At 40.1% G+C, this 23,196-nt stretch overlaps 3 protein-coding genes and 2 non-coding genes across 10 annotated transcripts; 4 read left to right on the forward strand and 1 right to left on the reverse strand.

Annotated features, from left to right (window-relative positions):
- On the reverse strand, positions 1-6,253 carry tfip11 (tuftelin interacting protein 11). The gene is made up of 14 exons (XM_043224233.1): positions 6,112-6,253; positions 5,518-5,733; positions 5,283-5,439; positions 4,669-4,822; positions 4,450-4,577; positions 4,105-4,260; positions 3,831-4,022; positions 2,700-3,014; positions 2,238-2,344; positions 1,992-2,160; positions 1,655-1,898; positions 1,429-1,571; positions 617-782; positions 1-505 (listed from the first exon to the last, which is right to left on the reverse strand). Exons 2-14 carry the CDS (start codon positions 5,724-5,726, stop codon positions 144-146), a joined length of 2,502 nt encoding a protein of 833 aa, XP_043080168.1. The 5' UTR covers positions 5,727-5,733; positions 6,112-6,253; the 3' UTR covers positions 1-143.
- naca (nascent polypeptide associated complex subunit alpha) lies at positions 6,130-13,575 on the forward strand. 5 transcript variants are annotated; one of them, XM_043224230.1, is made up of 10 exons: positions 6,130-6,255; positions 7,118-7,193; positions 9,052-10,664; positions 10,749-11,679; positions 12,104-12,189; positions 12,301-12,378; positions 12,466-12,612; positions 12,891-13,019; positions 13,102-13,224; positions 13,455-13,575. In XM_043224230.1, exons 2-10 carry the CDS (start codon positions 7,124-7,126, stop codon positions 13,467-13,469), a joined length of 3,192 nt encoding a protein of 1,063 aa, XP_043080165.1. In that variant the 5' UTR covers positions 6,130-6,255; positions 7,118-7,123; the 3' UTR covers positions 13,470-13,575. The 5 variants fall into 5 exon arrangements, with proteins under 5 accessions (XP_043080165.1, XP_043080162.1, XP_043080166.1 ...); XM_043224227.1 differs by having other exon boundaries at positions 9,052-11,679; XM_043224229.1 differs by having other exon boundaries at positions 6,233-6,361; positions 9,052-11,679.
- LOC122329336 lies at positions 12,735-12,810 on the forward strand. Its single transcript, XR_006247906.1, has one exon. It is a non-coding gene; the product is annotated as a small nucleolar RNA SNORD59 (small nucleolar RNA).
- LOC122329335 lies at positions 13,306-13,381 on the forward strand. The gene has a single exon (XR_006247905.1). It is a non-coding gene; the product is annotated as a small nucleolar RNA SNORD59 (small nucleolar RNA).
- A 1,222-nt stretch (positions 13,576-14,797) lies between the features above and the next one.
- LOC122328437 (calcium-independent phospholipase A2-gamma-like) lies at positions 14,798-23,168 on the forward strand. 2 transcript variants are annotated; one of them, XM_043224125.1, is made up of 12 exons: positions 14,933-14,951; positions 15,073-15,215; positions 16,028-16,228; positions 18,102-19,542; positions 19,919-20,068; positions 20,164-20,321; positions 20,514-20,608; positions 21,059-21,230; positions 21,306-21,363; positions 21,439-21,633; positions 21,715-21,910; positions 22,584-23,168. In XM_043224125.1, exons 4-12 carry the CDS (start codon positions 18,196-18,198, stop codon positions 22,844-22,846), a joined length of 2,634 nt encoding a protein of 877 aa, XP_043080060.1. In that variant the 5' UTR covers positions 14,933-14,951; positions 15,073-15,215; positions 16,028-16,228; positions 18,102-18,195; the 3' UTR covers positions 22,847-23,168. The 2 variants fall into 2 exon arrangements, with proteins under 2 accessions (XP_043080061.1, XP_043080060.1); XM_043224126.1 differs by having other exon boundaries at positions 14,798-15,215; positions 16,033-16,228.
- Positions 23,169-23,196: the final 28 nt, after the last annotated feature.

Raw genomic sequence — 23,196 nt, forward strand, 5'->3', positions numbered from 1 at the left:
TTAATTTAAAGACTCATTTATTCAAAACCAGTTCTTCAGCAATATAAAAAACATCGACAGACAAGTCTGATACAGCGTTATGAACTGCATGAAAGCAGACTAGACGGCAACAATTAAACAGCTTCTGTGACTGATCATCAATCTCACTTGGCCATGTCAATCAGACTCTGTAGTGATGTAGGAACCCAGGTTTTCTCGCCTTGGACAAAGACCACTCCACGCTCAATGTAGATGACTATTCTGCCAAATGTGAACAACTGTTTGCCCATATGCCGTTTAGCCACCAGTGGCATGAAGACGATGCCGTTCTCCTCAGCTTTGGCCTGGACTAGGTCTTTAAAGTTGGTGGGTACAGATGTTGGTGCCGCTGCGGTGCCTGGTGGCCGTGTCACAGAACTGTCCATGTCACGACGCTCAGGCTGAGGCTCGCACTGGAAATCTTTCCTTCTCTCCGTCTGAATCAGATACGCAATATTCTCTCTTGCTCCTGGTTGCATATATCCACCTGCAAAAGACAAAAGTGAATTTAAAAAGGTAGAATGAGGGACCTATAAAGCTAGAAACACATTTAGTTGATACTATATGTTTTTGGGGGGGTTTTTTTCTAGTGACTGACCTAGTCCAGAGGCAACAGCACGATTCATGATGTCAAGAGCCTCATTCAGTTTTTCTTTGACCAGTGGGTGACTGAGCAGGTTGTCTGAGAGCAAACTTTTCCAGCCCAGATACCATTTGGTGATCTCCTCGTAGTTTGGGTTGTTACTGAGCCAGGAACACAACACCTGCACCAGAAAACAAAAGAAGCACCTAGAACTCAACTCAAATGTACGAGTGAAGTTTACTTCACTATAAATACAAATGAATCCTAATCTAATCATGACAAATTAAATATCACCCGAAAGGTCTAACTCTCCTAAAAAGATATTTTACCACTGTTTTATACATTGTAGAAAAAGCAACAGATTATTTAATGAAGAGTGCACCTCAAAAATCTACATCATAATAGGAGTTCTGACCTCTGTCACAAAAAGTCTTTTTTTACTATTATGCTTTAGAATCAAAAATTATTATTGTCAAAAAATGTTATTTTAAAATCAGACATTAACATGGAAATGATACATCAAAAATATGTTCCAATATGTTTTCGTTAATGAAATAAAAAAGTATGCTTATGTATTAAATATTAAATTCATGTTTAAAATGTTGGTTGAACCTATTAAAATAATACAATATTAATTAGATTTTTAAATTCACTTTCCAAATTTCTTTTTTAAATATTGGATCTTACTAAATAGGTTCACTTCATTTTTGATGGCACTGTTTTAGTCTCATACGTTCATTTCCAAAAATGCAAGCATACTTACGTATTACACCAGACATAATATAAAATGTTTTGAATTCTATTGATTAGTTTTTACACTGACTGACCTGTAGCCATTTGGGGAAAAAATTCTTATCCAGCAGTCCAACCATGGTGGAGACAGAGAGCATGCCTTCCCAGTCCATCACCCAGTTGAATGGCTCCAGTACTTGCTGATGAGGATTCACCACCAGCTCTCCTAAACACAAAGCTGCAACACAGTAGCAAAACCTTCAGAGACTCCTTAAGACTCCCAACGCCTTGACACGGATAGTCTAAAAGAGGAGCACATACCTAGTTTTGGAACAATATTTTTGACCATGAAGGCCTCCCATGCACCGGGTGTGAAGACATCTTTCCAGGGTTGCAGAATGAGTCTGGCAGAGGAGTCGCTGGGGTGCCAGCGCTGCAGGGCATGGGCTAGTTTACTGCGGATTGGTGCGTACAGCGGCTCGAGACGGGTTTGCATCAGAGGCAACCAGGGATGAATCCATGAATGGATCGGCACCGTGTCTGTCAGTGGGTTCCAACTGTCCACCTATCCAAAAACACAGAGAGGTTAGATCTTAAACATATTTATGTTTTACAAGGAAATGTGCAAATGTGAATTGGTCATATGGTCAGCACAAACCTCTCTTTGTAGTCGTGGGAAAATAAGCTGTTCCAAAACATGATCCAGAATCCACAGAGGCAATACAGGAGCCCAGCACTCCACACAGTCCACCATTGGCCCCACGATTCTGGGCTGCCACTGAGACACACAGCTCCTCATGACTGGAACCCACACTTCCCATATTAACCTGCACAAAACAAAACTCCTGCTTGAGTCATTCGCTTCCATAGACACTCTGCATACACACTCCCAGATATAGGCTACCTGTGATAGGGGTCCATGTTAGAAGTGTCTGGGCCACCGTGAAGAGATTGTGAGCTTTCAAGAATGGCTCTCCACTGACCGACTTCTTCTAAACCATCTGAACAGTCCTATAGATAAACAGAGAGATGAGGGCTTATACAAAAGTAGGAAACAATACAAAAAAACGATGACGATTGAAACAAAGATCGAACAAGATTTTTTAAATAGTTTCCAACCATAAATAAAAATATTTTAATATATTTTAAATGACATATTACATTTTATAATATATTCAGAAAAAAAAGTTGCGTGTAATACTATTTCAGGATAGCAAGTGTTTTTCTCTACTGCATTTTTAAATAGTGCTGTCAAACAATTAACCACAATTAAATTTTCGTTTCCAAAATATGTGGGTATAATGTGTACATTTATTTTGTGTACGATGTTTTGAGCCGTATTATAAATACTATATAAAATGTATACCTTCAGTGGATCCCAACTGCGAAGTCTCTCTTTCAATAAAGGATGCACCACAGACACAGCTAGGTCTCCCAAACCCAAGGTTTTATACTCCTGATAGAACTCCGTCTGCAGCTGTTGAAAGATCTTAGCGCACTCCTGAAGGCTGAGAGCAGGGGTTCCCTCTTTATCGCCTGCTTCGAAACGATCCACCAGGTTCATCACCTGCTCCAGCCGACCAACAGACTGTTCCTCCTCTGCCAACCTGACCTGCAGTGCGTCGCTCTCGTGGGTCAGGGTCACCACAGTGTCCTTTTCGTGCTGTAGACGTCTTGCACTCTATACACGCACAAACACCACAAACCCACAGAGAGAAATTAACAAAGTTCATGCAGCCTTCACACGCTATCAGAAATAATCACATGAAATGCCTCTCTAATCTTATTTACAACTAGGAAACATAACTATGATACCTGATTTTCCAAGTTGTGAGAACCATAAATGTTAAATATGGCACAGAAAAGAAACATAGAGATATGTTTATTTGTTTTTCCCTCACAACATCTTCATTGCTTTCACCTGCTATTAGGCTTCTATATTTAGGTATATAATTAACCATTTGATGCATATTTTATGCATTGAACACATGAAAAATATAAGTTATTTGACTGAAATTTAGGAATCATCAGCCAGCGATGATGAATAAGCTGTGAATTATATTATTCAACATATTATTCAAAACCTGTTGGATACTGGCTAAATATCTTCTAACCCATACCTTTTGACTTTAATATGATTTCCCAGAAAACAAGCAAGACAAAACAGGCAGTCCACCATAATTTCTGCTCTTTCTAAAAACAATGCACTTGAACACATCAAACTCGTAATTAGAAGTAATCCAGAAGTAGCTAGCTATTTGCTTCTGTCATTGAGCAAAACAAGCATTTATTAAGAAGAGAATTATCATATAAATATGAGAAACAATGTGTGAAGGGTTGCACGTGGAGCACAACACAGGAAGCAACCACTTACGGTTTAATTATTACAAAATTATTTGAATTGCATACACTTTTATAATCAGCATTATATTACCTAATTTATACAGTATTGTTTTAAATGTTGTTGTAAATTAGTGCACGCTTCTGAGTACTGTACCTGTAGGATGTCTTGCTCTGTCAGCTCAATGAGCAGTTTGAGGTTGTGTTCCAGCTCCGGTAAGGAGAAGCCAGAGGTCTTCTGTTCACGTGTGCTCACACTCAAAGGGGCCTCCTCGGGAACACTGTGCTTCTGACTCATGTGACTGTAACTGTGATACACCTTCTGCTCTCTGCCTGTCATATCGATCACCTAGACACACAATGGATGGGTTAAATGTTTTTCGAGATATACAAGACTATTGTGCATTACTTCAAGTGTTCTGCACTCTCACCTTAACCTGAGCCAGTTCTCCAGCAGGTCTGCTCATGCTCCTGTTGGTCAGTTTGCCATGAGCTTTAAGTTCTTCCACAGTCTTGTAAGAATATTTAGGCTTCTTCTTTGCCGTTCCTGGTTCTTTACGCCATTGCCCCAACTCCCTCTGAAACTCCTTCAAAGAAAACAGGGCTGTTGAAGAAATATCTGACCCGCTGCTGTTCTGTTTATTCTAATGCTTATGTGTTTCCTGACTCCACGTTGCAATTAAAAGGATCCCTTTATTTAATTTAAATTGTTTTGAATATGATGAGCATTTGATTTGCTCACTGTAACCACCGATAATTTGTCAGTGCCGACTTACTTTCTCTTCCTCCTCCTCAGAGTCTACAACAGGGAAATCCTGCAGGGACTGCTGGGTCCTCTCATTGCCATACGCTCCTACCGCTCCTTTGCCCTTCCGCACTTTCGCCTCAATCGGGTTCACAATACCTGAACACAAAAATATTCATAAAAGGACGTTCACATCACGACACCATCCCCAAGTAAGCACATCATTCACAATAAGCAAAATTTGTTTTACCTTGAGCATTTTTGCCCAATCCTTTTCCTGGAACGTAGCCCATCTTTTGCAGAAGTTTTTGACCGATGCCTCGTGTGTGTTTCTCCCATGATCCGATGTCCTGCCCTGTTCTGATACCACCTGCAAACCTTTGGGACGTCTTAAAGCTTCCACCCTAAAATAAAGAATACGCAGACATACATTACACTTCTGTTGAAATCTTTGGGATCAGTAAGACTTTTATAGTTTGAAAGAAATAAACACTCTTATTCTACAAGCCAAAGAGTCATTTGATTGATCAAACATTCATTTAAGAATGCTCAAAATATTTGTTGTCAACATTAAGAAGAAATATTTCTTGAGCATCAAGCACGTTTGAATCATCTTGAAAGAATCATTTGACAATGAAGACTGGACTAATGATACAGAAAATTCAGCTTGAAAAAAAAAAAAAAAAGACATTTTAAAAACTTTAAAATAGAAAATAATTTTAAATACAATGCTGTACAAGGTAACAATATTATTGTCTTTACTGATCAAATAAGTTCAGACTTCTGGGCTTTCAAAAACATTGTTAATAATTTGTTTAAACCCTCATACTTTTGGATCTGATGTGCAATTTTTTGTGTATTTACCGTTTGGAGTTTTTTGGGAGCAGCAGCGCGGGGTGGAGGAGGTGCTTCTCCACTATCATTTGAGTCATCTGAACCCTCCTGCTCTGCTTTCTCTTCAGCTGCAGTCTTTCGTAGGCCAGCACTCACAAAGTTCACGGGAGCTGAATAGTCTTTGGATCTGTGTGGATACAAGTATCAGTATTTACCGCTTAGTCACTAAGGTCTTTTACCAAGGTCAGTTTACCCAACCACATACCTTTTCCCCCCAAAGCTGGGCCGCTCATCATCAGAGTCATGCTCTGCCCAAATCCCATAAGTCGCTTCTTCTTTAGTCTGTCTGTATCTGCGTCTGTCCGGGTTGAATTCATTGGCCAAGTCCCACTCAGTCACCTCAAACTTCTCAATTTCCACACCATCCTCCTCCTCCTCATTACCTCTACGCCCATACAAATGGGACATAGACATCTCTGTGCTGGAATTAAACAGAAGAATGTTTTAGGCCGGTGTTTAAACATGAAAATATATTACTGCCTTTTCACATTTTAGGATGATATTTGGGGGTATGTGACCTAAAAGACACAGCGGTACACAAAGGTGTTTAACCTGCTTAACATATGTTCTCACGTTAAAATCCTACGGTAAAAGAAAGTACTTTAGATATTGATATTATAGTACGTCAGGCAAACGAATTTATAAATATCCCGGTTAGCATAGCATTGCTATTTTTTGTAAACAAAAACGCATGCTTTCTTTTAAAACAGTTATAGAGATTTCTCCATCACGTCTGATTAATGTCTACACAGTACCGCGCTGAAATACCAGGACTCGAGCATTTAAACAATATTTTTACCTGTAAATGTGGATTCTCGCTATCAGCAAGAGCGTATCCAGAAGCAACTTCCTGCTGAGGCCGGAAGCAGAGCTGTGACATCAGAGCGACGCGGAGGTCAGAAGCCCTCTCTTACAGCCATCTTGGATCCTGTGCCCTGAACAAGTGAGTTCTTCTGTGTTACATCTACTGTCATCCAACCCTGTTTTGACGCTTTTGACCGCTGATTTATTACTTGTGCCGCTGCTTTAGTGTTCCTCTGTGCCGAACGGTAAAGATTTATTTATTTGGCTGTATTGTTAAGTAAATATCTCAGTGAATACAACCGGCTGACTGCTCAAAATGGGGGAGCGAGTCGCGCCGCCGCTTGCTGTGTGAGAGGAGCGACGTTAAAACCACACCAAATACAGTTTCAAAAACGACTAGAGCGAAATTTGTGTAAATAAATATAAATATAATGGCAAAAATAACAGGCTTTGTGTGCGTCAGTAACAATCGCTCATTAAGAAAGTTGATCTCGCCTATTAAACAGTTAATTTATAAGCACACGCATGTACACACATTATGATAGCATTATATTATGAAAGATGAAAAACTGATTTCCAGTTGTCCGCGTCGTTTTGTTATTATTTGGGTAGCGATTTGTCTAAAAGAGGACAGTGCTGTTCTGTTACACACGTGAAATGTGCATCACAGTGCACGCGCGACTATGTACAGCCTGTACGCCAACCTGTGTCGTTATGATATTGAATAGACTATGCGTTTGGCTTTTTTATAAAACTCGGTTACTGTACAGCGGACTTATTATGAAATCTTATCAGTCGAGACGTGAACACAGCAGTGGGTTTAATTCAGCCGGCTGTTCACAGCTGACAGCAGAGGCCTACAGGAAGAGGCCTAGTAGTGCACTGCTCGCTTTGAGCGGTTGTAGACACATGAGCACAGACTAACGCATGTCTGAAATGTATTGTTGATTTCATTTTGGCGAAGCTTGTAATTGTTTGTCTATTGTTGGTTTCTGTTGCAGTCCAGAATGCCAGGCGAAGCCACAGAAACTGTCCCTGTTACAGAGCAGGAGATGCAGCAGCCCCAGGCTGAGACGGGTTAGTGCTGCCTTTAAATGTGCATGTCCCACTTAACCAACGTAGGTTGTGTGAGGGGTCCTGGAGCTATAGTGTTCATCCTTTTGCCATTGTTTTTTTATTAATTTTTATTTAAACAATAAGGCAGTTACTGTAAGTGTGTCTATTTTTATGGTGTTTTTGCACCTGTTTTAGATTTTCGTCAGGGTTTTTTATGGTGCTCTACCAGCTGTTGTAGAAACTTCACAAAGCTAGTTTCTCTAGTTGGAGCTGTGACATGTTTTGTAGGGTGGGGATGCTTTTTGAGTCATTTTTCTCCACCTAGAGTTTTTTCAGGTTAATGTTCATTTTGAGCCCCTCCCTGGATTAAAAAACGCACTAGTTCTGTTAAAGGGATAGTTTTGATGTTGATCCAAACTTGTATGGATTTCTTCTGTGGAAAACAAAAGATATTTTGAAGTCTTTAATTTTGCAGACAAAAAGGTTTTTTTATATATATTGATTGGTAATGAGGTAGTAACAGGGGTTTAAAAAAATAGTAATCCAGGACTGCCTTGCCCAACAGTGTGTTTTTTTCTGCACTGGTTAATATTACACTAAAGTTGAGTTGTGATATTGAAAGCACATGCTTCCTTTCATTTTTGTGCATGAAATATGAACAGTACCGTTCTGCATGAACAAGTTCCTAACATTTCACTGAACCTGAGCAATTGCAGCCTGAATAAGGCATTTAGTTGTTTTTTTTTAATCCAAGATACTGTCTTTGATTAGAAAGTGCGATGTTCTTTATTGGAGGAATTTATTGTACCTGAATGTATTTGCAAGACGTCCTGGTTTTTGTGAAGATAATCAAGCAATTTAGCATTTTTACAAATTAAGCATCCCAATGATTCTGATTTTAAGGAACAAACTTTTCTATATATTTACGTATAGTATTATTTGGTTCACAATGTGAATATTTATAGCTAAGTGTTAAACAAAATTAATAATTTAAGTAAACCTAAGAATACATATCTTGGGTGTGGTTAGAAATAAATATGCAACACTATCTCTTTGATAGCACGTTGGTAAACTGCAATTATGACAATATGAATAATAAATAGGATTTCTTGGATCCGTTAGAGTGAGCATTTTTATCATGCAAGAGACAAGATTTTTCCACTAGGCAGAATGGCATTACTTTGGTTTTGAGAGTCGCGATATTTCTTCTCGTATTTATAACAAAAGAGCTAAGTATTTGATACATTCTCTTCGGATTACAGTTCATAATCTGCACAAATGCACATAAGACCTATCCATTCTCATGCATTGTTGCTTGCTCTCACAGTGACCCAAAAGGGTAGTGTTTTTAACCAAGTTTATGTTGCTCTGTAACTCTTTAGATCTGTTTTTAATTAGGATTGTGTACTGTAGAAGCAAAATACCACATTTTTAATATTTTTTGCAAAATGCAGCTTCACTACCTCTGAGGGCATTTGCTTACTAATAACTATTCACCATTTCAGTTTTGTTACAGATTTGCGGAGTAGGCATATTACACTTTGTTTACATGGTTTAAAAGTTTTTGAACAGTGTTAGTTTTTTGCAGATAGTTTTAGGTGCTGAAGTTTGATGTTGTAGTTCATTGCCAATTCCTATCTGGTTCATGCATGTGCAGTTGAGTAGTGTTTTTTTTTGCTTGTTTTTTACCAAAGTTTAAAAAAATTTAACAGGATAATCTGGTGTGTTTGGTCTGATTTAGTAGTTGGGCTTTTTTTGGACCGATTTAACACATTTGTGCAAATGACAGCATCCCTTATAACCAGCATGGATGTGATGGTTTACACCATGCACTTTTTAATTCCCAAAAAAGTCACTCTAGCCCTTTTATTTCCATTAGCCACACCTGCTGCTGCGGCCCCTGCTCCCTCTCAGGCAAAGCCTAAAGAGGGCAAAACTAACCCCAAGCTGTCCTCTTCTCCTCACACCACCGCTCCTAAGCCAGTTCCTGCTGGACGCAGGAAACGCTCTTCTCTTTCTGCCTCTTCAAGCTCCCCTACCTCTCCTAAATCTGCCTCTGGCCCTCGTGCTACCCCTCCATGCTCCCCTTTGGCTGACTGTCCTGCAGCTAGGGAAGCTGAGCAGACTGCTCCCAAGGTGGTAAAGGCTGGCAAACAAGGGAAGCAAGAGAAAGCAAAGAATTTTAAACCTGCTGAACCTGAGCAAGCAACTCCCACTGCCTCTAAGCCTGCTCAGGCTCCTGCAGCAGTTGCAGCTGTGCCATCTCTTGCTATACCAGTACCAGAGGTAGCAAAATCAGCAGGAGATGGAAATGCTTCCCCTGTCTCTCCCAAAGTTGCTGTGGCTCCTGTTGCCTTTAAAGTAACGTCTAAATCTGCTGCCCCAGCACCAAAGTCATTTACAGAAGCTGTGGTCTCCAGTCCACCCAAAGCAGCTGAAGCCCCCAAGGTTGCCTCTGAAGCTCCAAAAGTAGCAACCCCTGCTGTTTCAGAATCCAAGACTCCTCTGCCTGTAAAAGCAGCTGCTAAGCCTAGCCCTGCCCAAATGCCAAATGTGAAACCAGCCACTGCTACTCCTCCAAAACCTGCTCCTGCAGCATTAGAGGATGATGATCTCCCACCTCTCTTACCACCTGAGAATCCTTTTTCAATGCCTGCTTTCCCCCCTATGCCACCTAGTACAATGCCTGTTGTTACCCCAGCAGCTCCTAATGCAGGATCTGTCTCTACCAGTAAAGTTGAATCTGCCCCTAAAGCTAAGCAAGCCCCTAAAGCTAAGCAAGCTCCTAAAGCTGAACACAAAGCACCACCTGCCCTTAAAGTTGAGGCTGCTCCCGCCCCTAAAGCTCAGGCTGTCCCTAAAGTTGAGGCTGCTCCCGCCCCTAAAGTTGAGGCTGCTCCCGCCCCTAAAGTTGAGGCTGCTCCCGCCCCTAAAGCTGAGGCTCCTCCCGCACCTAAAGCTCAGGCTCCTCCCGCACCTAAAGCTCAGGCTCCTCCCGCACCTAAAGCTCAGGCTCCTCCCGCACCTAAAGCTCAGGCTCCTCCCGCACCTAAAGCTCAGGCTGCTCCCGCCCCTAAAGCTGAGGCTGCTCCCGCACCTAAAGCTCAGGCTGCTCCCGCCCCTAAAGTTGAGGCTGCTCCAGCACCTAAAGCTCAGGCTGCCCCTAAAGTTGAGGCTGCTCCAGCACCTAAAGCTCAGGCTGCTCCTAAAGTTGAGGCTGCTCCCGCACCTAAAGCTCAGGCTGCCCCTAAAGTTGAGGCTCCTCCCGCACCTAAAGCTCAGGCTGCCCCTAAAGTTGAGGCTCCTCCCGCACCTAAAGCTCAGGCTGCCCCTAAAGTTGAGGCTCCTCCCGCACCTAAAGCTCAGGCTGCCCCTAAAGTTGAGGCTCCTCCCGCACCTAAAGCTCAGGCTGCCCCTAAAGTTGAGGCTCCTCCCGCACCTAAAGCTCAGGCTGCCCCTAAAGTTGAGGCTTCTCCCGCACCTAAAGCTCAGGCTGCCCCTAAAGCTGAGGCTCCTCCTGCACCTAAAGCTCAGGCTGCCCCTAAAGTTGAGGCTCCTCCCGCACCTAAAGCTCAGGCTGCCCCTAAAGCTCAGGCTACTCCTGCACCTAAAGCTCAGGCTGCTCCCGTCCCTAAAGCTGAGGCTGCTCCAGCCCCTAAAGTTGAGGCTGCTCCCGCCCCTAAAGTTGAGGCTGCTCCCGCACCTAAAGCTCAGGCTGCTCCTAAAGTTGAGGCTGCTCCCGCCCCTAAAGCTCAGGCTGCCCCTAAGGTTGAGGCTGCTCCCGCTCCTAAAGCTCAGGCTGCCCCTAAAGTTGAGGCTGCTCCCGCCCCTAAAGCTCAGGCTGCCCCTAAAGTTGAGGCTGCTCCCGCCCCTAAAGCTCAGGCTGCCCCTAAAGTTGAGGCTGCTCCCGCCCCTAAAGCTCAGGCTGCCCCTAAAGTTGATGCTGCTCCTGCACCTAAAAATAAGTCTTCCCCTAGCCCTAAAGCTGAGCCTGTTCCTGCTCCTAAAGTTGAGACTGCGCCCAAAGCTGATTCTGCTCCTACCACTAAGGTTGAAGCTGCTCCTGCTGCTAAAGCTAAGCCTGTCGCTGCTCCTAAAGTGGAGGTGGTGGCTTCTAAAGACAAGCCTGCTCCTGTCCCTAAATCTGAGGTCGGTGCTCCTATCCCTAAAGCTGAGTCTGTCCCTGCTTCTAAAACTGAGGCTGCTCCTAAAGGCAAGCTTACGCCTAAAGCAAAGGCTGCTGCTCCTGCTCCTAAAGCTGAGGCTGCTCCTAAAGGCAAGCCTGCCCCTAAAGTTAAGCCTGTTCTTACGTCTCAAGTTGAAGCTGCTGCTTCAAAAGTTAAGTCTGCTGCAGCCCCTAAAGTTAAACCCACCTCTGCCCCTAAAGTTGATACTGCCCCTACCCTTAAAACTGAACCTGTCCTTTTCACTAAAGTTGAGCCAGCCCCTGTTCCCAAACCTGTTAAAGCACCATCCATACTGGATCCAGTCATCAAGAACGACAAGGGTATCTTTTTCTGTCTCTTTGTGCTTTTTATGCTTATGCTGCTGTTACGTATTGCAAAATGTTTCCTTCTACAAAATTCTTTAGGGTCACTTCATCGGTTAGAGTTAGCCTGGTAACTGTGTGGTTTGGAAATTGCCTTTTAGTCTTTGAGTTAAGTTAAAGCTTCAGTTGGATGCTTTTCAGGGAGCAGTTTAAAGAGCATAGGGCCAGTAGTTGAGTGTTTTATCAATGTGAATATTATTCAGAATCATAAGCATAATGGCAATTTGTTTGTTTATATTTAAAGCGTATTAAAGTATTTGTGCAATTTGAACACTGATCCACCCTTTTTTTCTATTGCAATCAAAGATTTATTTTTAAACAGTATTTATGGTAAACGTCTGTGTGTAATGGCAAAGGAACTTAACATGTCTTGGTGTTTTAGGGTCTGGCACTGAATCTGACAGTGACGAATCTGTTCCTGAACTGGAGGAGCAGGACTCTGCACAGACACAAACACAGCAGGCACAGGTAAGATTATTTTGATCAACACATACAAAAAGCAGTACTTTATCTACACTTTTTCTCTCACTGTTTCATGTACTATTTTTCATGGATTGAAACTTCGTTCCTGTTTCACAGCTTGCAGCTGCAGCTGAAATTGATGAGGAACCAGTCAGCAAAGCAAAACAAAGCAGGAGTGAGAAGAAAGCGAGAAAGGTGGGTCATCCACAGGAACTAAATGAATGTAATTTTAACCCCAAATTCAATTAGACTTAATGCAGTATTGTTTCTTCTTTTTGCCAGGCCATGTCCAAATTGGGGTTGAGACAAGTTGCTGGTGTTACCAGAGTAACCATTCGCAAGTCCAAGAACATTCTCTTTGTCATCACTAAACCAGATGTCTACAAAAGTCCAGCTTCAGATACTTACATTGTCTTTGGCGAGGCCAAGGTAAAGATTAAAATAAAATCTGCTTATTTAAGGTTGGTGTGAGCAACACCTATCTTGGCCCTGTTTCGGTTGATAACATATTCTGTGTAGCAAACTTGTCTGGTGATCTAGTCCTAAGTGACCTCTTGGTGATGATTTAAATAGTTTGACTTTCGTTCTTCTGAGTCTGATGAAGCCAAACTTTCTGTTCTGAGAGAGAAACTTTCACAGTGGTGTAAGTGAAGAACATTGAAGCTCACAAAACAAATTAAAATTCTGATGATTTCTTCTCTCCTCAGATTGAAGATCTGTCCCAGCAAGCTCAGTTAGCAGCCGCAGAGAAGTTCAAGGTACAAGGAGAAGCAGTTTCAAACATCCAGGAAAACACACAGACGCCGACAGTACAGGAGGAGAGCGAAGAGGAAGAGGTGAGTGAATAATACTGAACATGCTTGTGTTCAACAAAAGCAAATGTCCACATTCATGAGTGATGTGCTTTACCGTTTGCAGGTTGATGAGACCGGAGTGGAGGTCAAGGACATTGAGCTGGTCATGTCACAGGCCAATGTATCCAGGGCAAAGGCTGTGCGTGCACTGAAAAATAACAATAATGACATTGTCAATGCTATTATGGTGAGTTTTAAATGCTATCTTTATTTTAAAAGATCTCAAGTCATTCAATTAAATGCATTTTACAGTTGTTGTTGTTTTAACTCTTCTGTGATGAATTAACATTTGACTTTCGTTCTTCTGAATTTGTCCTGAAGCCAGTTAATTTAATCTGAGAAGAGCTCAGTCCTTAAATGTGGTGCCATGGTTTCAAGCAGTGTTACTCAATTTGCTTTTTTCCCTGCCTTTTACAGGAATTGATGATGTAGATGGAGATCAGGGACTGGGTCACATTAAGATGTTGCTGATTTGATCTACACTATTGTTTGTACAATTTATACCCAAGAGAAATAAAGGCGTGGCTTGATGAAATTACATATTTTGTTTTTGGGGTTTTTTGTTGTTGTTGTTGTTGTTTTTTTTTGGTTTGGTAAATTTATACGGAGGATGAATTGCATTGAGCAAGACAAAGTAAATACATGAAGTAGCTGTCACTGCTTTTTTAAAAATGAAGATTGTAATGTCCAGTCGAGGCTGTGTCGATTAAATATTTACTTTTTAACAAGTGGTCAGATTTCTTTTTAGCCACGATTTATTTGTGATTTAAAATGTATAGTTTGTGGAACTTTTATTTTGAGATAGCAACAAGGAACATAGTAGTTGACAAAGAGGAATTAAATAAAAATCACAGGAATTTAAAAAACACAATCAAGGCCTTCAAATTACTCCCAACATTTTAAAGACAGAACACAACTGGACAGTTTTGATCGCCTTTCTCTTAGTGCTTCTTTGAATAGTATAAAAATAACTTTCCAGTTCTTTATAAAACACTGAAACAGGGTTTTCTATTAGAAAATGTACGTTTATGAATGTAAAACTTGAGTAATAAAATGAGTATATTAATAACAAACGTTTCGTTATTCTGAAATATCCAAAAACATTTAAGAAATGAAATAAAATTGAAAAAGTACCTTTTGTTTGATAAACGGAGACCGAACTCGCGCCTGTACATTTTCAGGACAACCGCATTCTCAGAGCACAGGCGCTGTGTGAACGGAAAAGCACTGGACAACTAGAAGAGAGCTGCTAACGCAAACGCGTCCACAGAGTGTCACGTGTTTTCAGTAACTTACAGTAACGGAGCTGCGTGTCATCTGAAAGTTTTTGATCCCGTCAGTTTTGTGTTCTGCGCGATCCTAATGCACCGCTCTCCACCCAAATTTAATTTGGGTCGGTTAATGACGGTTTCACGAAAGAGCTCGCGGCTCAATCGGACTCTTGTGCCAGACAGTGATAAGAGTTTCACGGACGACGCCATCTTTGACACTACTTCGGTCGCTATGGTTACTGGTAAAGAATACGGGCTCCACGGCAGTTGGACGTTCATACACGAGACATTTTGAAACTCATACCGGTAAAGAAAACGATTGTCAAGCCTGCTGCGGTGATTCCGCGGCTCCAAATGTAATTTTCGTAAGATATCAGCAGTTATACTGGGAATCAGAGTTGCCAGGTTAGACCTATGTAATGAAAAAAATCCCATAATTACGATAATTTCAGTATTTTATGAAACTTCATATGTTGGTCGTTTTAATCGCATGGCTTCTATATTAATTAATCTAGCTGTAGATGTACGCCTACCGTGCCTTGTTTTTAAAGCAACACTATTTTACTTTTAGCGCGCCACCAGTTAATAAACAGAATCGCACGCGTCCCGCGGAAGAACATTCTAACCGGAGCTACTTCTCGAGGTTTGTCTTGTTTTGATCGATTCACTCAGGCGCGGCGGTCACCGCCCGAGCAGACTGCACTAGTGAATTCACGATGTACTCGCTCATTATGTAGGCTCTAATTTGCAAATTATGAACACAGAAAAAGTTATTTGGCTTTAAGCTAACGAGCACTACGTCGCGGTCTTTGACTGAATCAAGTTTGCACCGCGAACGAAGCCCCTCGACATCCGGAAACACGCGGGAACTGCGACTCGGGGGAGGAGCTTGAACCATCCCACTCAGGTACGCCAATTTATTTATTGTGGTAATTTGCAGCTCGTGTTAAGACGTTGGCGGTCTAAATAAATAGCTATATTCTTAATGAGCTAGCTAACAGACATCGAAACCATGCAGTTTTCTGAAACTATAAGTGTGAGAGCATATTTGTCTCTTAGATCCTTAAACTAATTACAGTGGCATTGTTTTTACGTACAGGACAGTCTTATTTTGCACGCGTACGTAGACTGGGGTGAACCTGTGCGTATCATGCAGTAAATATCTTGAAGGGAGCCTAGTGAGCTTTGCACCCAGGCATCCTTATAAGCAGTGCGTCATGTTCATTTTGTGTATGATGGAGAATACCCAATACGCGTAAAAATAAAAAAAGTTAGCTTTCTTCGGTTTGTTCAGAGGAACGGGAAGATAAAGGACATTTAGTAGGCATCTCACTGCCGGAATATGACAAGAGCAAATATGAAAGGAGTCGGTTATGAGATGGCTATGGCGGAAATGACAGTGATTGATGAGAAGAACATATTTATTTGTTTATATATATTGTTGAGTGATTATATATTTATTTATTTAGTGGGACTTCACAAGAACATTTAAAAAGTTCACACAAAATAAAGATCTGTCTTAATTTACTCTTAATTTTTTTTATAATTTTGGGGTTATTCATTCAAGTGTATTCATTTTTAGGTTTAAGTTTGATTATTTTTATTTATTTAATTTTCATTATTTCTTTCATTATTTTTTCCCATACCATTTGTATGATGTTTAAATGAAAGAAACACCTTCTAATTGATTATTCCTCAATGTGACTTTGTTTTTCTCAGGGCAGATTCACTGTGCAGTTCCAGCTCTCGCAGTGATGTACAGTGCGGTGGGTTTGCGCTGGCTTGGCACGTTCATCTCTCTCCCACTGTTCAGGCCTACTATGAGGTGTTTGCAGGAAACAGACTGAAGTGGACCGACACTGGACGCTGTGCTAAAAACTAGTCATAAAGGGATAGAGAGCTTTAAAACAGACTTCCCAGGTCAATGGATGTTCATTGCATTTAATATTTAAGAGTCTGGATATAGTTGTAATGTCAGTATTTGTCCAGAATAAATGATCATTTATTGAGATCTACAATTTAAAAAAAATGGTTTTTGTATTTACAATAAATTACTATTACAATAAATTACTATGTGGGAAATGACACCAGTGTCGACACTTTGGACAGCTCTGAGGGAATTCCTTTCTAAATTTAGAAGTCTCCTGACTGGTCATGAACTGTTAAGATGCAGAGGGACAGATTGTCCTTTAATGAGAAATGGTCAGGGGTTTGGTCAGTAGTCCCTTTGAACCAACCAATAGGATTGGAACCTCAAGAGTAGGGCGGGATTAAATACCACAACAGAAACAAGTGTAAACACCACAGGAAGTAATCCAAGAGAAAACAAGTCATAGAATTGTCAAGTTCACGAGAAAAGAAGAGACAGGTAAGTCAGCAGTTATTAATCACCTTCAAGGTTACCTTCTCACCTTCTCTTTTAGTATTTTTTATTTAAATGTTATAAGTTGTAATCGTTAATAAAGCTGCACGCTGTTAACATTGACCTTTTTCCCTTCAGAATAAGTGTGTATGTCTGATCTTTTTAGTTTAATGATTCTAATGATAAATTTCTATTATTTGTTAAAATATGTATTGCTGCTTAACATTTGTATTTACAGATAGACCTCATTTTGTTAGTGCATTTTGCTGAACATGGGACTGAAAATAGATGCTGAAGTTTTTGTAGCATTACAATTCTCAGTTTATGATATACATTACAGTCAGCCTTGTTACAATACATTAACAAAGTGTTAATATTTTATGTAACTTGGAACTAATTACAAAAGAAAGCAGTCGGTGGGTCTGCTGGTGAATTTTTCTTGTGTCTGGCATTTTAAAGAGAGGACTTGTTGATTCACTGTGCCTAAGCACGTGGACATGTCTGTGTACAACAAGACCGCTGACGGTCCTCATATCAAAACAAAGACAAAAGAGGCAAATATATGCACTTCTCTTCCGTCTGCCATGTGACCGCCGGGCAACTATAAGTACTATAAATAGGTTCGTGGAAGTGCTAAAAGGTATTTTTCTGACCTGCAGTCGACACCTTGGTGTCCTGTTTCATAGTTCTGAGCACACCGTTTTTATTCAAAGTATGGCCTATAAAATCCCTAAAGAGATTGATGGCTTAATTAAAATGGGCTAATTAAAACACGGTTAAAAGGATTGCATATGAATCGAATTGGCTTACTTTATTTCTGTTTGTAATCTGCATGGCGGCGCTTCATTTATCAGAAGATTCAAATCAATTAACTGGAGGATTTGCTGTGCCATATTAATATGAAACGTGTCAGTAAATAAATCAGAACATGGATGTATTTGTAGCCATTTATTTACAGATGATATCATTTAGTTTAACTAGCTATATATATATATATATATATATATATATATATATATATATATATATATATATATATATATATATATATATATATATATATAACCATAACTGACCAGGAGGGGGCGTGCAGACATAATTAAACACTGGTCTACATCAATGGTCTTTATTCCTGGAGGACTAGAGCTCTGCAGAGTTCACCTCTAACCAGCTCCAAATCACAGCTGCTTGGAAGTTTTAGTAATTCTGAAGACCATGATTCACTGGATCAGGTGCGTTTAATTAGGGTTTGAGCTAAACTGTGCAGAGCCACATGGTCTACATTATATATTTCATTATAATGATCTTTGTTTTTGGTTCTATTATTATTATTATTATTATTATTATTAAGAACAGACACCATAAGGACAAATGAAGTATTATAAAATATGCATTCCCCTCAGCTGAATTTTTGTTTGCTTTGTATTTTAGACATTTATTCCATGATTCTGGTTCTGCTGCCAAACCTCGTTCAGTCCTCATTCACATCAGCTGCTTGGTCTCTGTTGTTGTTGGAACGTCATTGATGGGTTGGTACCTCGACAAAGCCCAGTTCACTCACCTGGGTTCAAAGCGGTTCCGGTTAGTGTACAAAATAAAGTATCTGCTCACAAACATCAGAAATGTTTCTCATCTTGTCAGGAGGCCTCCGAGGTCATGTGAGAGTATCTACTCCTCTTACTCTACAAGGAGAATCCCTCTCAAATCTCACAGATCAAAGAGGACTATCAAACGTTTTGGAGCAATTAGCAGTAATACGAAATATGCAAATGCATTGGGTTTCGAGATATATCGATTATACTCAAGCTCCAGCAGAGAGACTTTCAAAGCAGAAGCTCCCATTGGAGTTCAACAGCACAGCAGGACTACTTTTCAGCTGCATCTACTTAGACTGAGAATAGGAGAGTCTTTTAACCATCTCTCTAGACACATAAACTTGTACTTTAAGCAGAAACAGGTGCCTTTGGTAGATCATGGGAAAAGTGGATGGATGTCTGGAGTTCAGGAACCATTAACCAGAACATCAAGACAAGTTCAGATGGAAAAACGCACTGCAGAATCCGGAGCTTTTATAGGGACACCTCCCAAAGAGCGGGTCTGTCAATCTTTCCCACATCAACCTTTGACCTCAGCCTATCCTGGACTGCAGCTGTTCCACATCAGTTCCTTGGCAAACAGATTTGGGGAGAGTTACAGCTATGTGGCCAATCACATTAACTCTGCATTCTCTAGAAATCCTAAGAAAATTCATATTGAAGTATCATCAGATGATGGGCTCAAACGGTCTACAAGCAGAAAGCGAAGAGTTATGGGTAATAAAAGTGCTCAAACTCAGTTAAACATTAGTACAGTTACAAGACCAGAGATTCATAACAATGTATCTAGTTCCTGGGATGAAGGATACCTCCACTTTGCCCGTCACATCAATCGATACTTTGGAGTAAAAGTAGCAGATACTGTTGAGAAATCATCACATACTGAGACCGAAATCCTGAAGACTTCAGTCTCCCCAGATGCTTTACATAGACTTACAGATCCACTTCTTCAGCCCAAATCTCCAGGCTTGTTCCACATGAGCAGTCTCGCCACACACTTTGGGGAAAATTACACTTACATGGCCAACCACATTAACAGCTACTTTAAAGGATCTGCAGCTTCAGAGAACGAGGAGGTGGATGGAGAGGTAAACCTTTACAGAGGTTCACATGAGTACACTGAGATCCGGGAAAAACCAGTGTCCTTTTTAGAGTGTCTGTTAAAACCCTCAACTATACCTGGCTTTGTGGGCAGCTACCTGGGGATGGGCTCTTCCGGGCGTAGTGACCAGACCACAACTATAACAACGACCCCAGAGGAAATTCTGCATAAAACAGTGAGTCTTCCAGAATTTGGCAAGACAACAAATCGTAATTACTTTAATAAGACACCCTTATTACTTTCAAATTGTTTTCATCTCATTGTGTCAGCAAGAATTTTAATATCAGTGCATCCATTTGCATTTGCTTGTTGTACAAAGTAATAAATGTAAATGTTAGATTATTTTAATCCATTTCACTAGAAAAATGTAATGTTACTTGCTGTTTCTTTTAAATTATTTGTGGAAGTTATTAGACATTTCAAAGTGAAAATAGTTTTAAAGTAAATCCTATAATGATATTTATCTTTGTGAAAGCTGCTTCTTTTTTCGCAGTGAATATGCTTTGAATTCAGTAAAATAGTTTATTTAAAGCAGGAAATCTGTTTTTCAGTTTTTAAGGAGGAGGAAGGCTGATGAGATGACTAAAGTTGTACTGAAGAGTCTGGAAAAGGCTACGTTGCCGTCCTCTATCACTTCCTGTGTGGAGGAGCTGAACGCTCACCTCATTCAGCACCCAGCATGCAAATCTGTGGTGTGGCAGGTATACAGTAAAACACACAATCCCTTCACCAAATATAGACCTATATGTAACTGTAGAAATGCAGAATTTTCAGTTCATTGTTTGATTAAATATAGAGAAAAGCAGCACTGCAGCTGCTTAAATACCGTCGGGCATTTGGGATGGATGTAAAACTTCAAGAAGCCATCAGGGAAACTCTCGCTCTGATTGGTTATGTGGATCCAGTCAGAGGGTGCGGGGTCAGGGTGCTTTCCATCGATGGAGGCGGAACCAAGTAAGAAACACATTTAAACAAGTTTATAGCTTTAAAACTGGACAAATATGATCCAACACATCTATCGTACATAAAAAACGTTGTTAGGGATCTGTGAACAATTTACAGAATAAAGTCAAATATTTTTGTCGCTCATATAAACAAACGTGTTTATGCCAAGATGACTTTTTATACTTTTTTTTTTTTTTACAGAGGATTAGTTCCACTACAAGTGCTAAAACAGCTGGAGGCTCAGACAGGAAAACGAGTGTATCAGCTCTTTGACTACATATGTGGAGTCAGCACTGGTAATAATGCACACCAATTTGAAACATATTTATACATAAACATTCTAAATTGTTTGGTCAGCTTGTTGTTTTTGTTGTTACAAAAGATTTCTGTTTTAAATAAATGTTATTCTTTTTATCTTTTTCGATTTATCAAAGCCTGAAAAAACGTATTATGGTTTCCACAAAAATATTCGACGGCACAAACACTGATAATAACAAGCAATGTTTCTGATTGACATATTAGAATGGTTTCTGAAGGATCATGTGAGAATGGAGCAATATTACTGTTTTTACTGTATTTATAAATAATGCAGCTTTAGTGAGCATAAGTGACTGCATAATTTACTCCACTGGGATCTCGATCACCTTGCCTGAGTTCATTTTGGAACAGCTTAGTCTATATTTAGTACATAACATACCTAAACGCTTTTTTATATAATGTATTTTTTATCTGTGTTTTGTGTACAGGAGCAGTTCTGGCTTTCATGTTGGGTCTAGCTCGTATCTCTTTAGATGAATGTGAAGAGATGTACCATCGCTTCGGGTCAGATGTTTTTCGACAAAACCCCCTGGTTGGTACTGTAAAGATGGGCTGGACACACTCCTACTACAACACAGAAACATGGGAGCTGATCTTAAGGTTGGATTTACACAGTAAAAAAACTATACCGTAGGAATGCCAGCATTGCTAACTGTTCCTACATGTTTATGACAGGGAGAAGATGGGGGAGGAGCTTCTAATTAAAACAGCCAGAGATGAGCTGAGCCCAAAGGTTAATCAAAAATAGCATGGATTTTCCCAATCCAGGTTTTCGTGATCTCTTGACGGCTGTACTCTTCTCACGCAGGTGTCTGCTGTAAGTGCCGTAGTAAACTGGGGGAAAAGTCCGAAAGCATTTATCTTTCGCAACTATAACCATGCTCCAGGACGACTGAGCCGCTATGCTGGAGGATCAGGATACCGGCTGTGGCAGGCCGTCCGGGCCTCATCTGCTGCTCCAGGATATTTCCAGGAGTTCCCTCTTCATGGCGATATACACCAGGTCAAAACAGTCCATTTTACACAGCTAGTAAATTTAAGGACATACTTGCATTTAGACAATCTTCCTTTCTTTTTTCTTCAGGATGGTGGTCTTATCCTCAATAACCCCTGTGCTCTGGCTGTCCATGAAAGCCGACTGCTGTGGCCCAGCCAGTCCTTCCAGTGTGTGCTGTCTCTGGGAACTGGTCGCTATGATAACGCTAGAAGAGGGCCTGCTACCTCCACAAGTCTGAGAGCCAAAATCAGTAACCTGATATGCAGTGCCACCGACACAGAGGGTTAGATCTAGAAAAATATACAATCATTAATATATTGTTAATAACTAAAACTTTTACAATAATTAATTGTGCACAATGCACACATTCTAATTATTGAATAATTAAAAATATGGCTCTAATAGTGGACTAATTTTACAGTTTGATAATTACAGTTATTTAATAATGAAAAAATATTCTCTTTTGAGGCTCTTAAAATAATAAAAAAAAACTTTTAATTGGTTAAATGTGCATTTAATGAAATTGTTCAAATAAAAGAATCAAATTTGTATTAGTAATAAAAATAATCTAATAGATATATAAAAAAATAGGTATAAAAAGTCATATAAGTTAACTTAAATTTTTGAAAATCATGTTTTTGTTATGTTGTCATGTTTGTATTGTGTTTTGGTTCATAGCTGTATTTTTGTTATTTTTACCTAACCAAAATAATCCAACTGCAGTTTGATTTAGATTAATTGGAATGCACAATGAAAAGTATATCTGAGTTATGTTTTTGTTAGCAAACTCATATATATTTGTGTGTGTGTGTGTGTGTGTGTGTGTGTGTGTGTGTATATATATATATACATCCACACATTCACTATACACATTTAGCCAACAGTGCCATTTTGCATATGCGCAAAACTAAACTGAGGTTTATATTCAAACATATTGTTCATACTGCCATTTTCAGGTGTTCACACTCTGCTGGATGACCTCTTATCACCAAATGTATATTTCCGCTTTAACCCGATGCTGAGCTCAAACGTAACGCTGGATGAAAGCAGGTCTGAAGTGCTCCAGCAGCTACAGAAAGACACAGAGCTGTACCTGCACCGGAACCAGCCCAAACTGGAACGCCTGTGTGAAGTGCTGAGGACAGAACGCTCAGCGATCTGGAAAACACGGGACTGGATTGGAGGGAAAGCGTGGGAGCTGCAGCAACGCTGGGTTTGAGTGGACTTTACACAGAGCTGATGAGAATTCAGTTAAATGTGTGCAATTATCTGGACGAGAACTAATACAAAAACATCATTAAATTATGAAGATATGTCTTTACTGGTTGCACATGATTGTGAAAGGATTGTGATTGTGTTTTGACAAGTTACAAATGTTAGAGAAGTTACAAATCAAACAGCCATTTTAGACCAGAACATACGAGCACTTATGCCAATGTGAATTCTGTATGAATGTCAGTATTTTTATTTATGATGTATTCATTTCTTTATTTCTGTTTTAACAAAACAAAATAAACCTAAGAGCACTACTTAGCAGATTATGTAAAGTTCAGGTGTTTTTATTACTTT

The sequence above is a fragment of the Puntigrus tetrazona genome, chromosome 23, assembly GCF_018831695.1.
Source record: "Puntigrus tetrazona isolate hp1 chromosome 23, ASM1883169v1, whole genome shotgun sequence".
Lineage (NCBI taxonomy): Eukaryota > Metazoa > Chordata > Actinopteri > Cypriniformes > Cyprinidae > Puntigrus > Puntigrus tetrazona.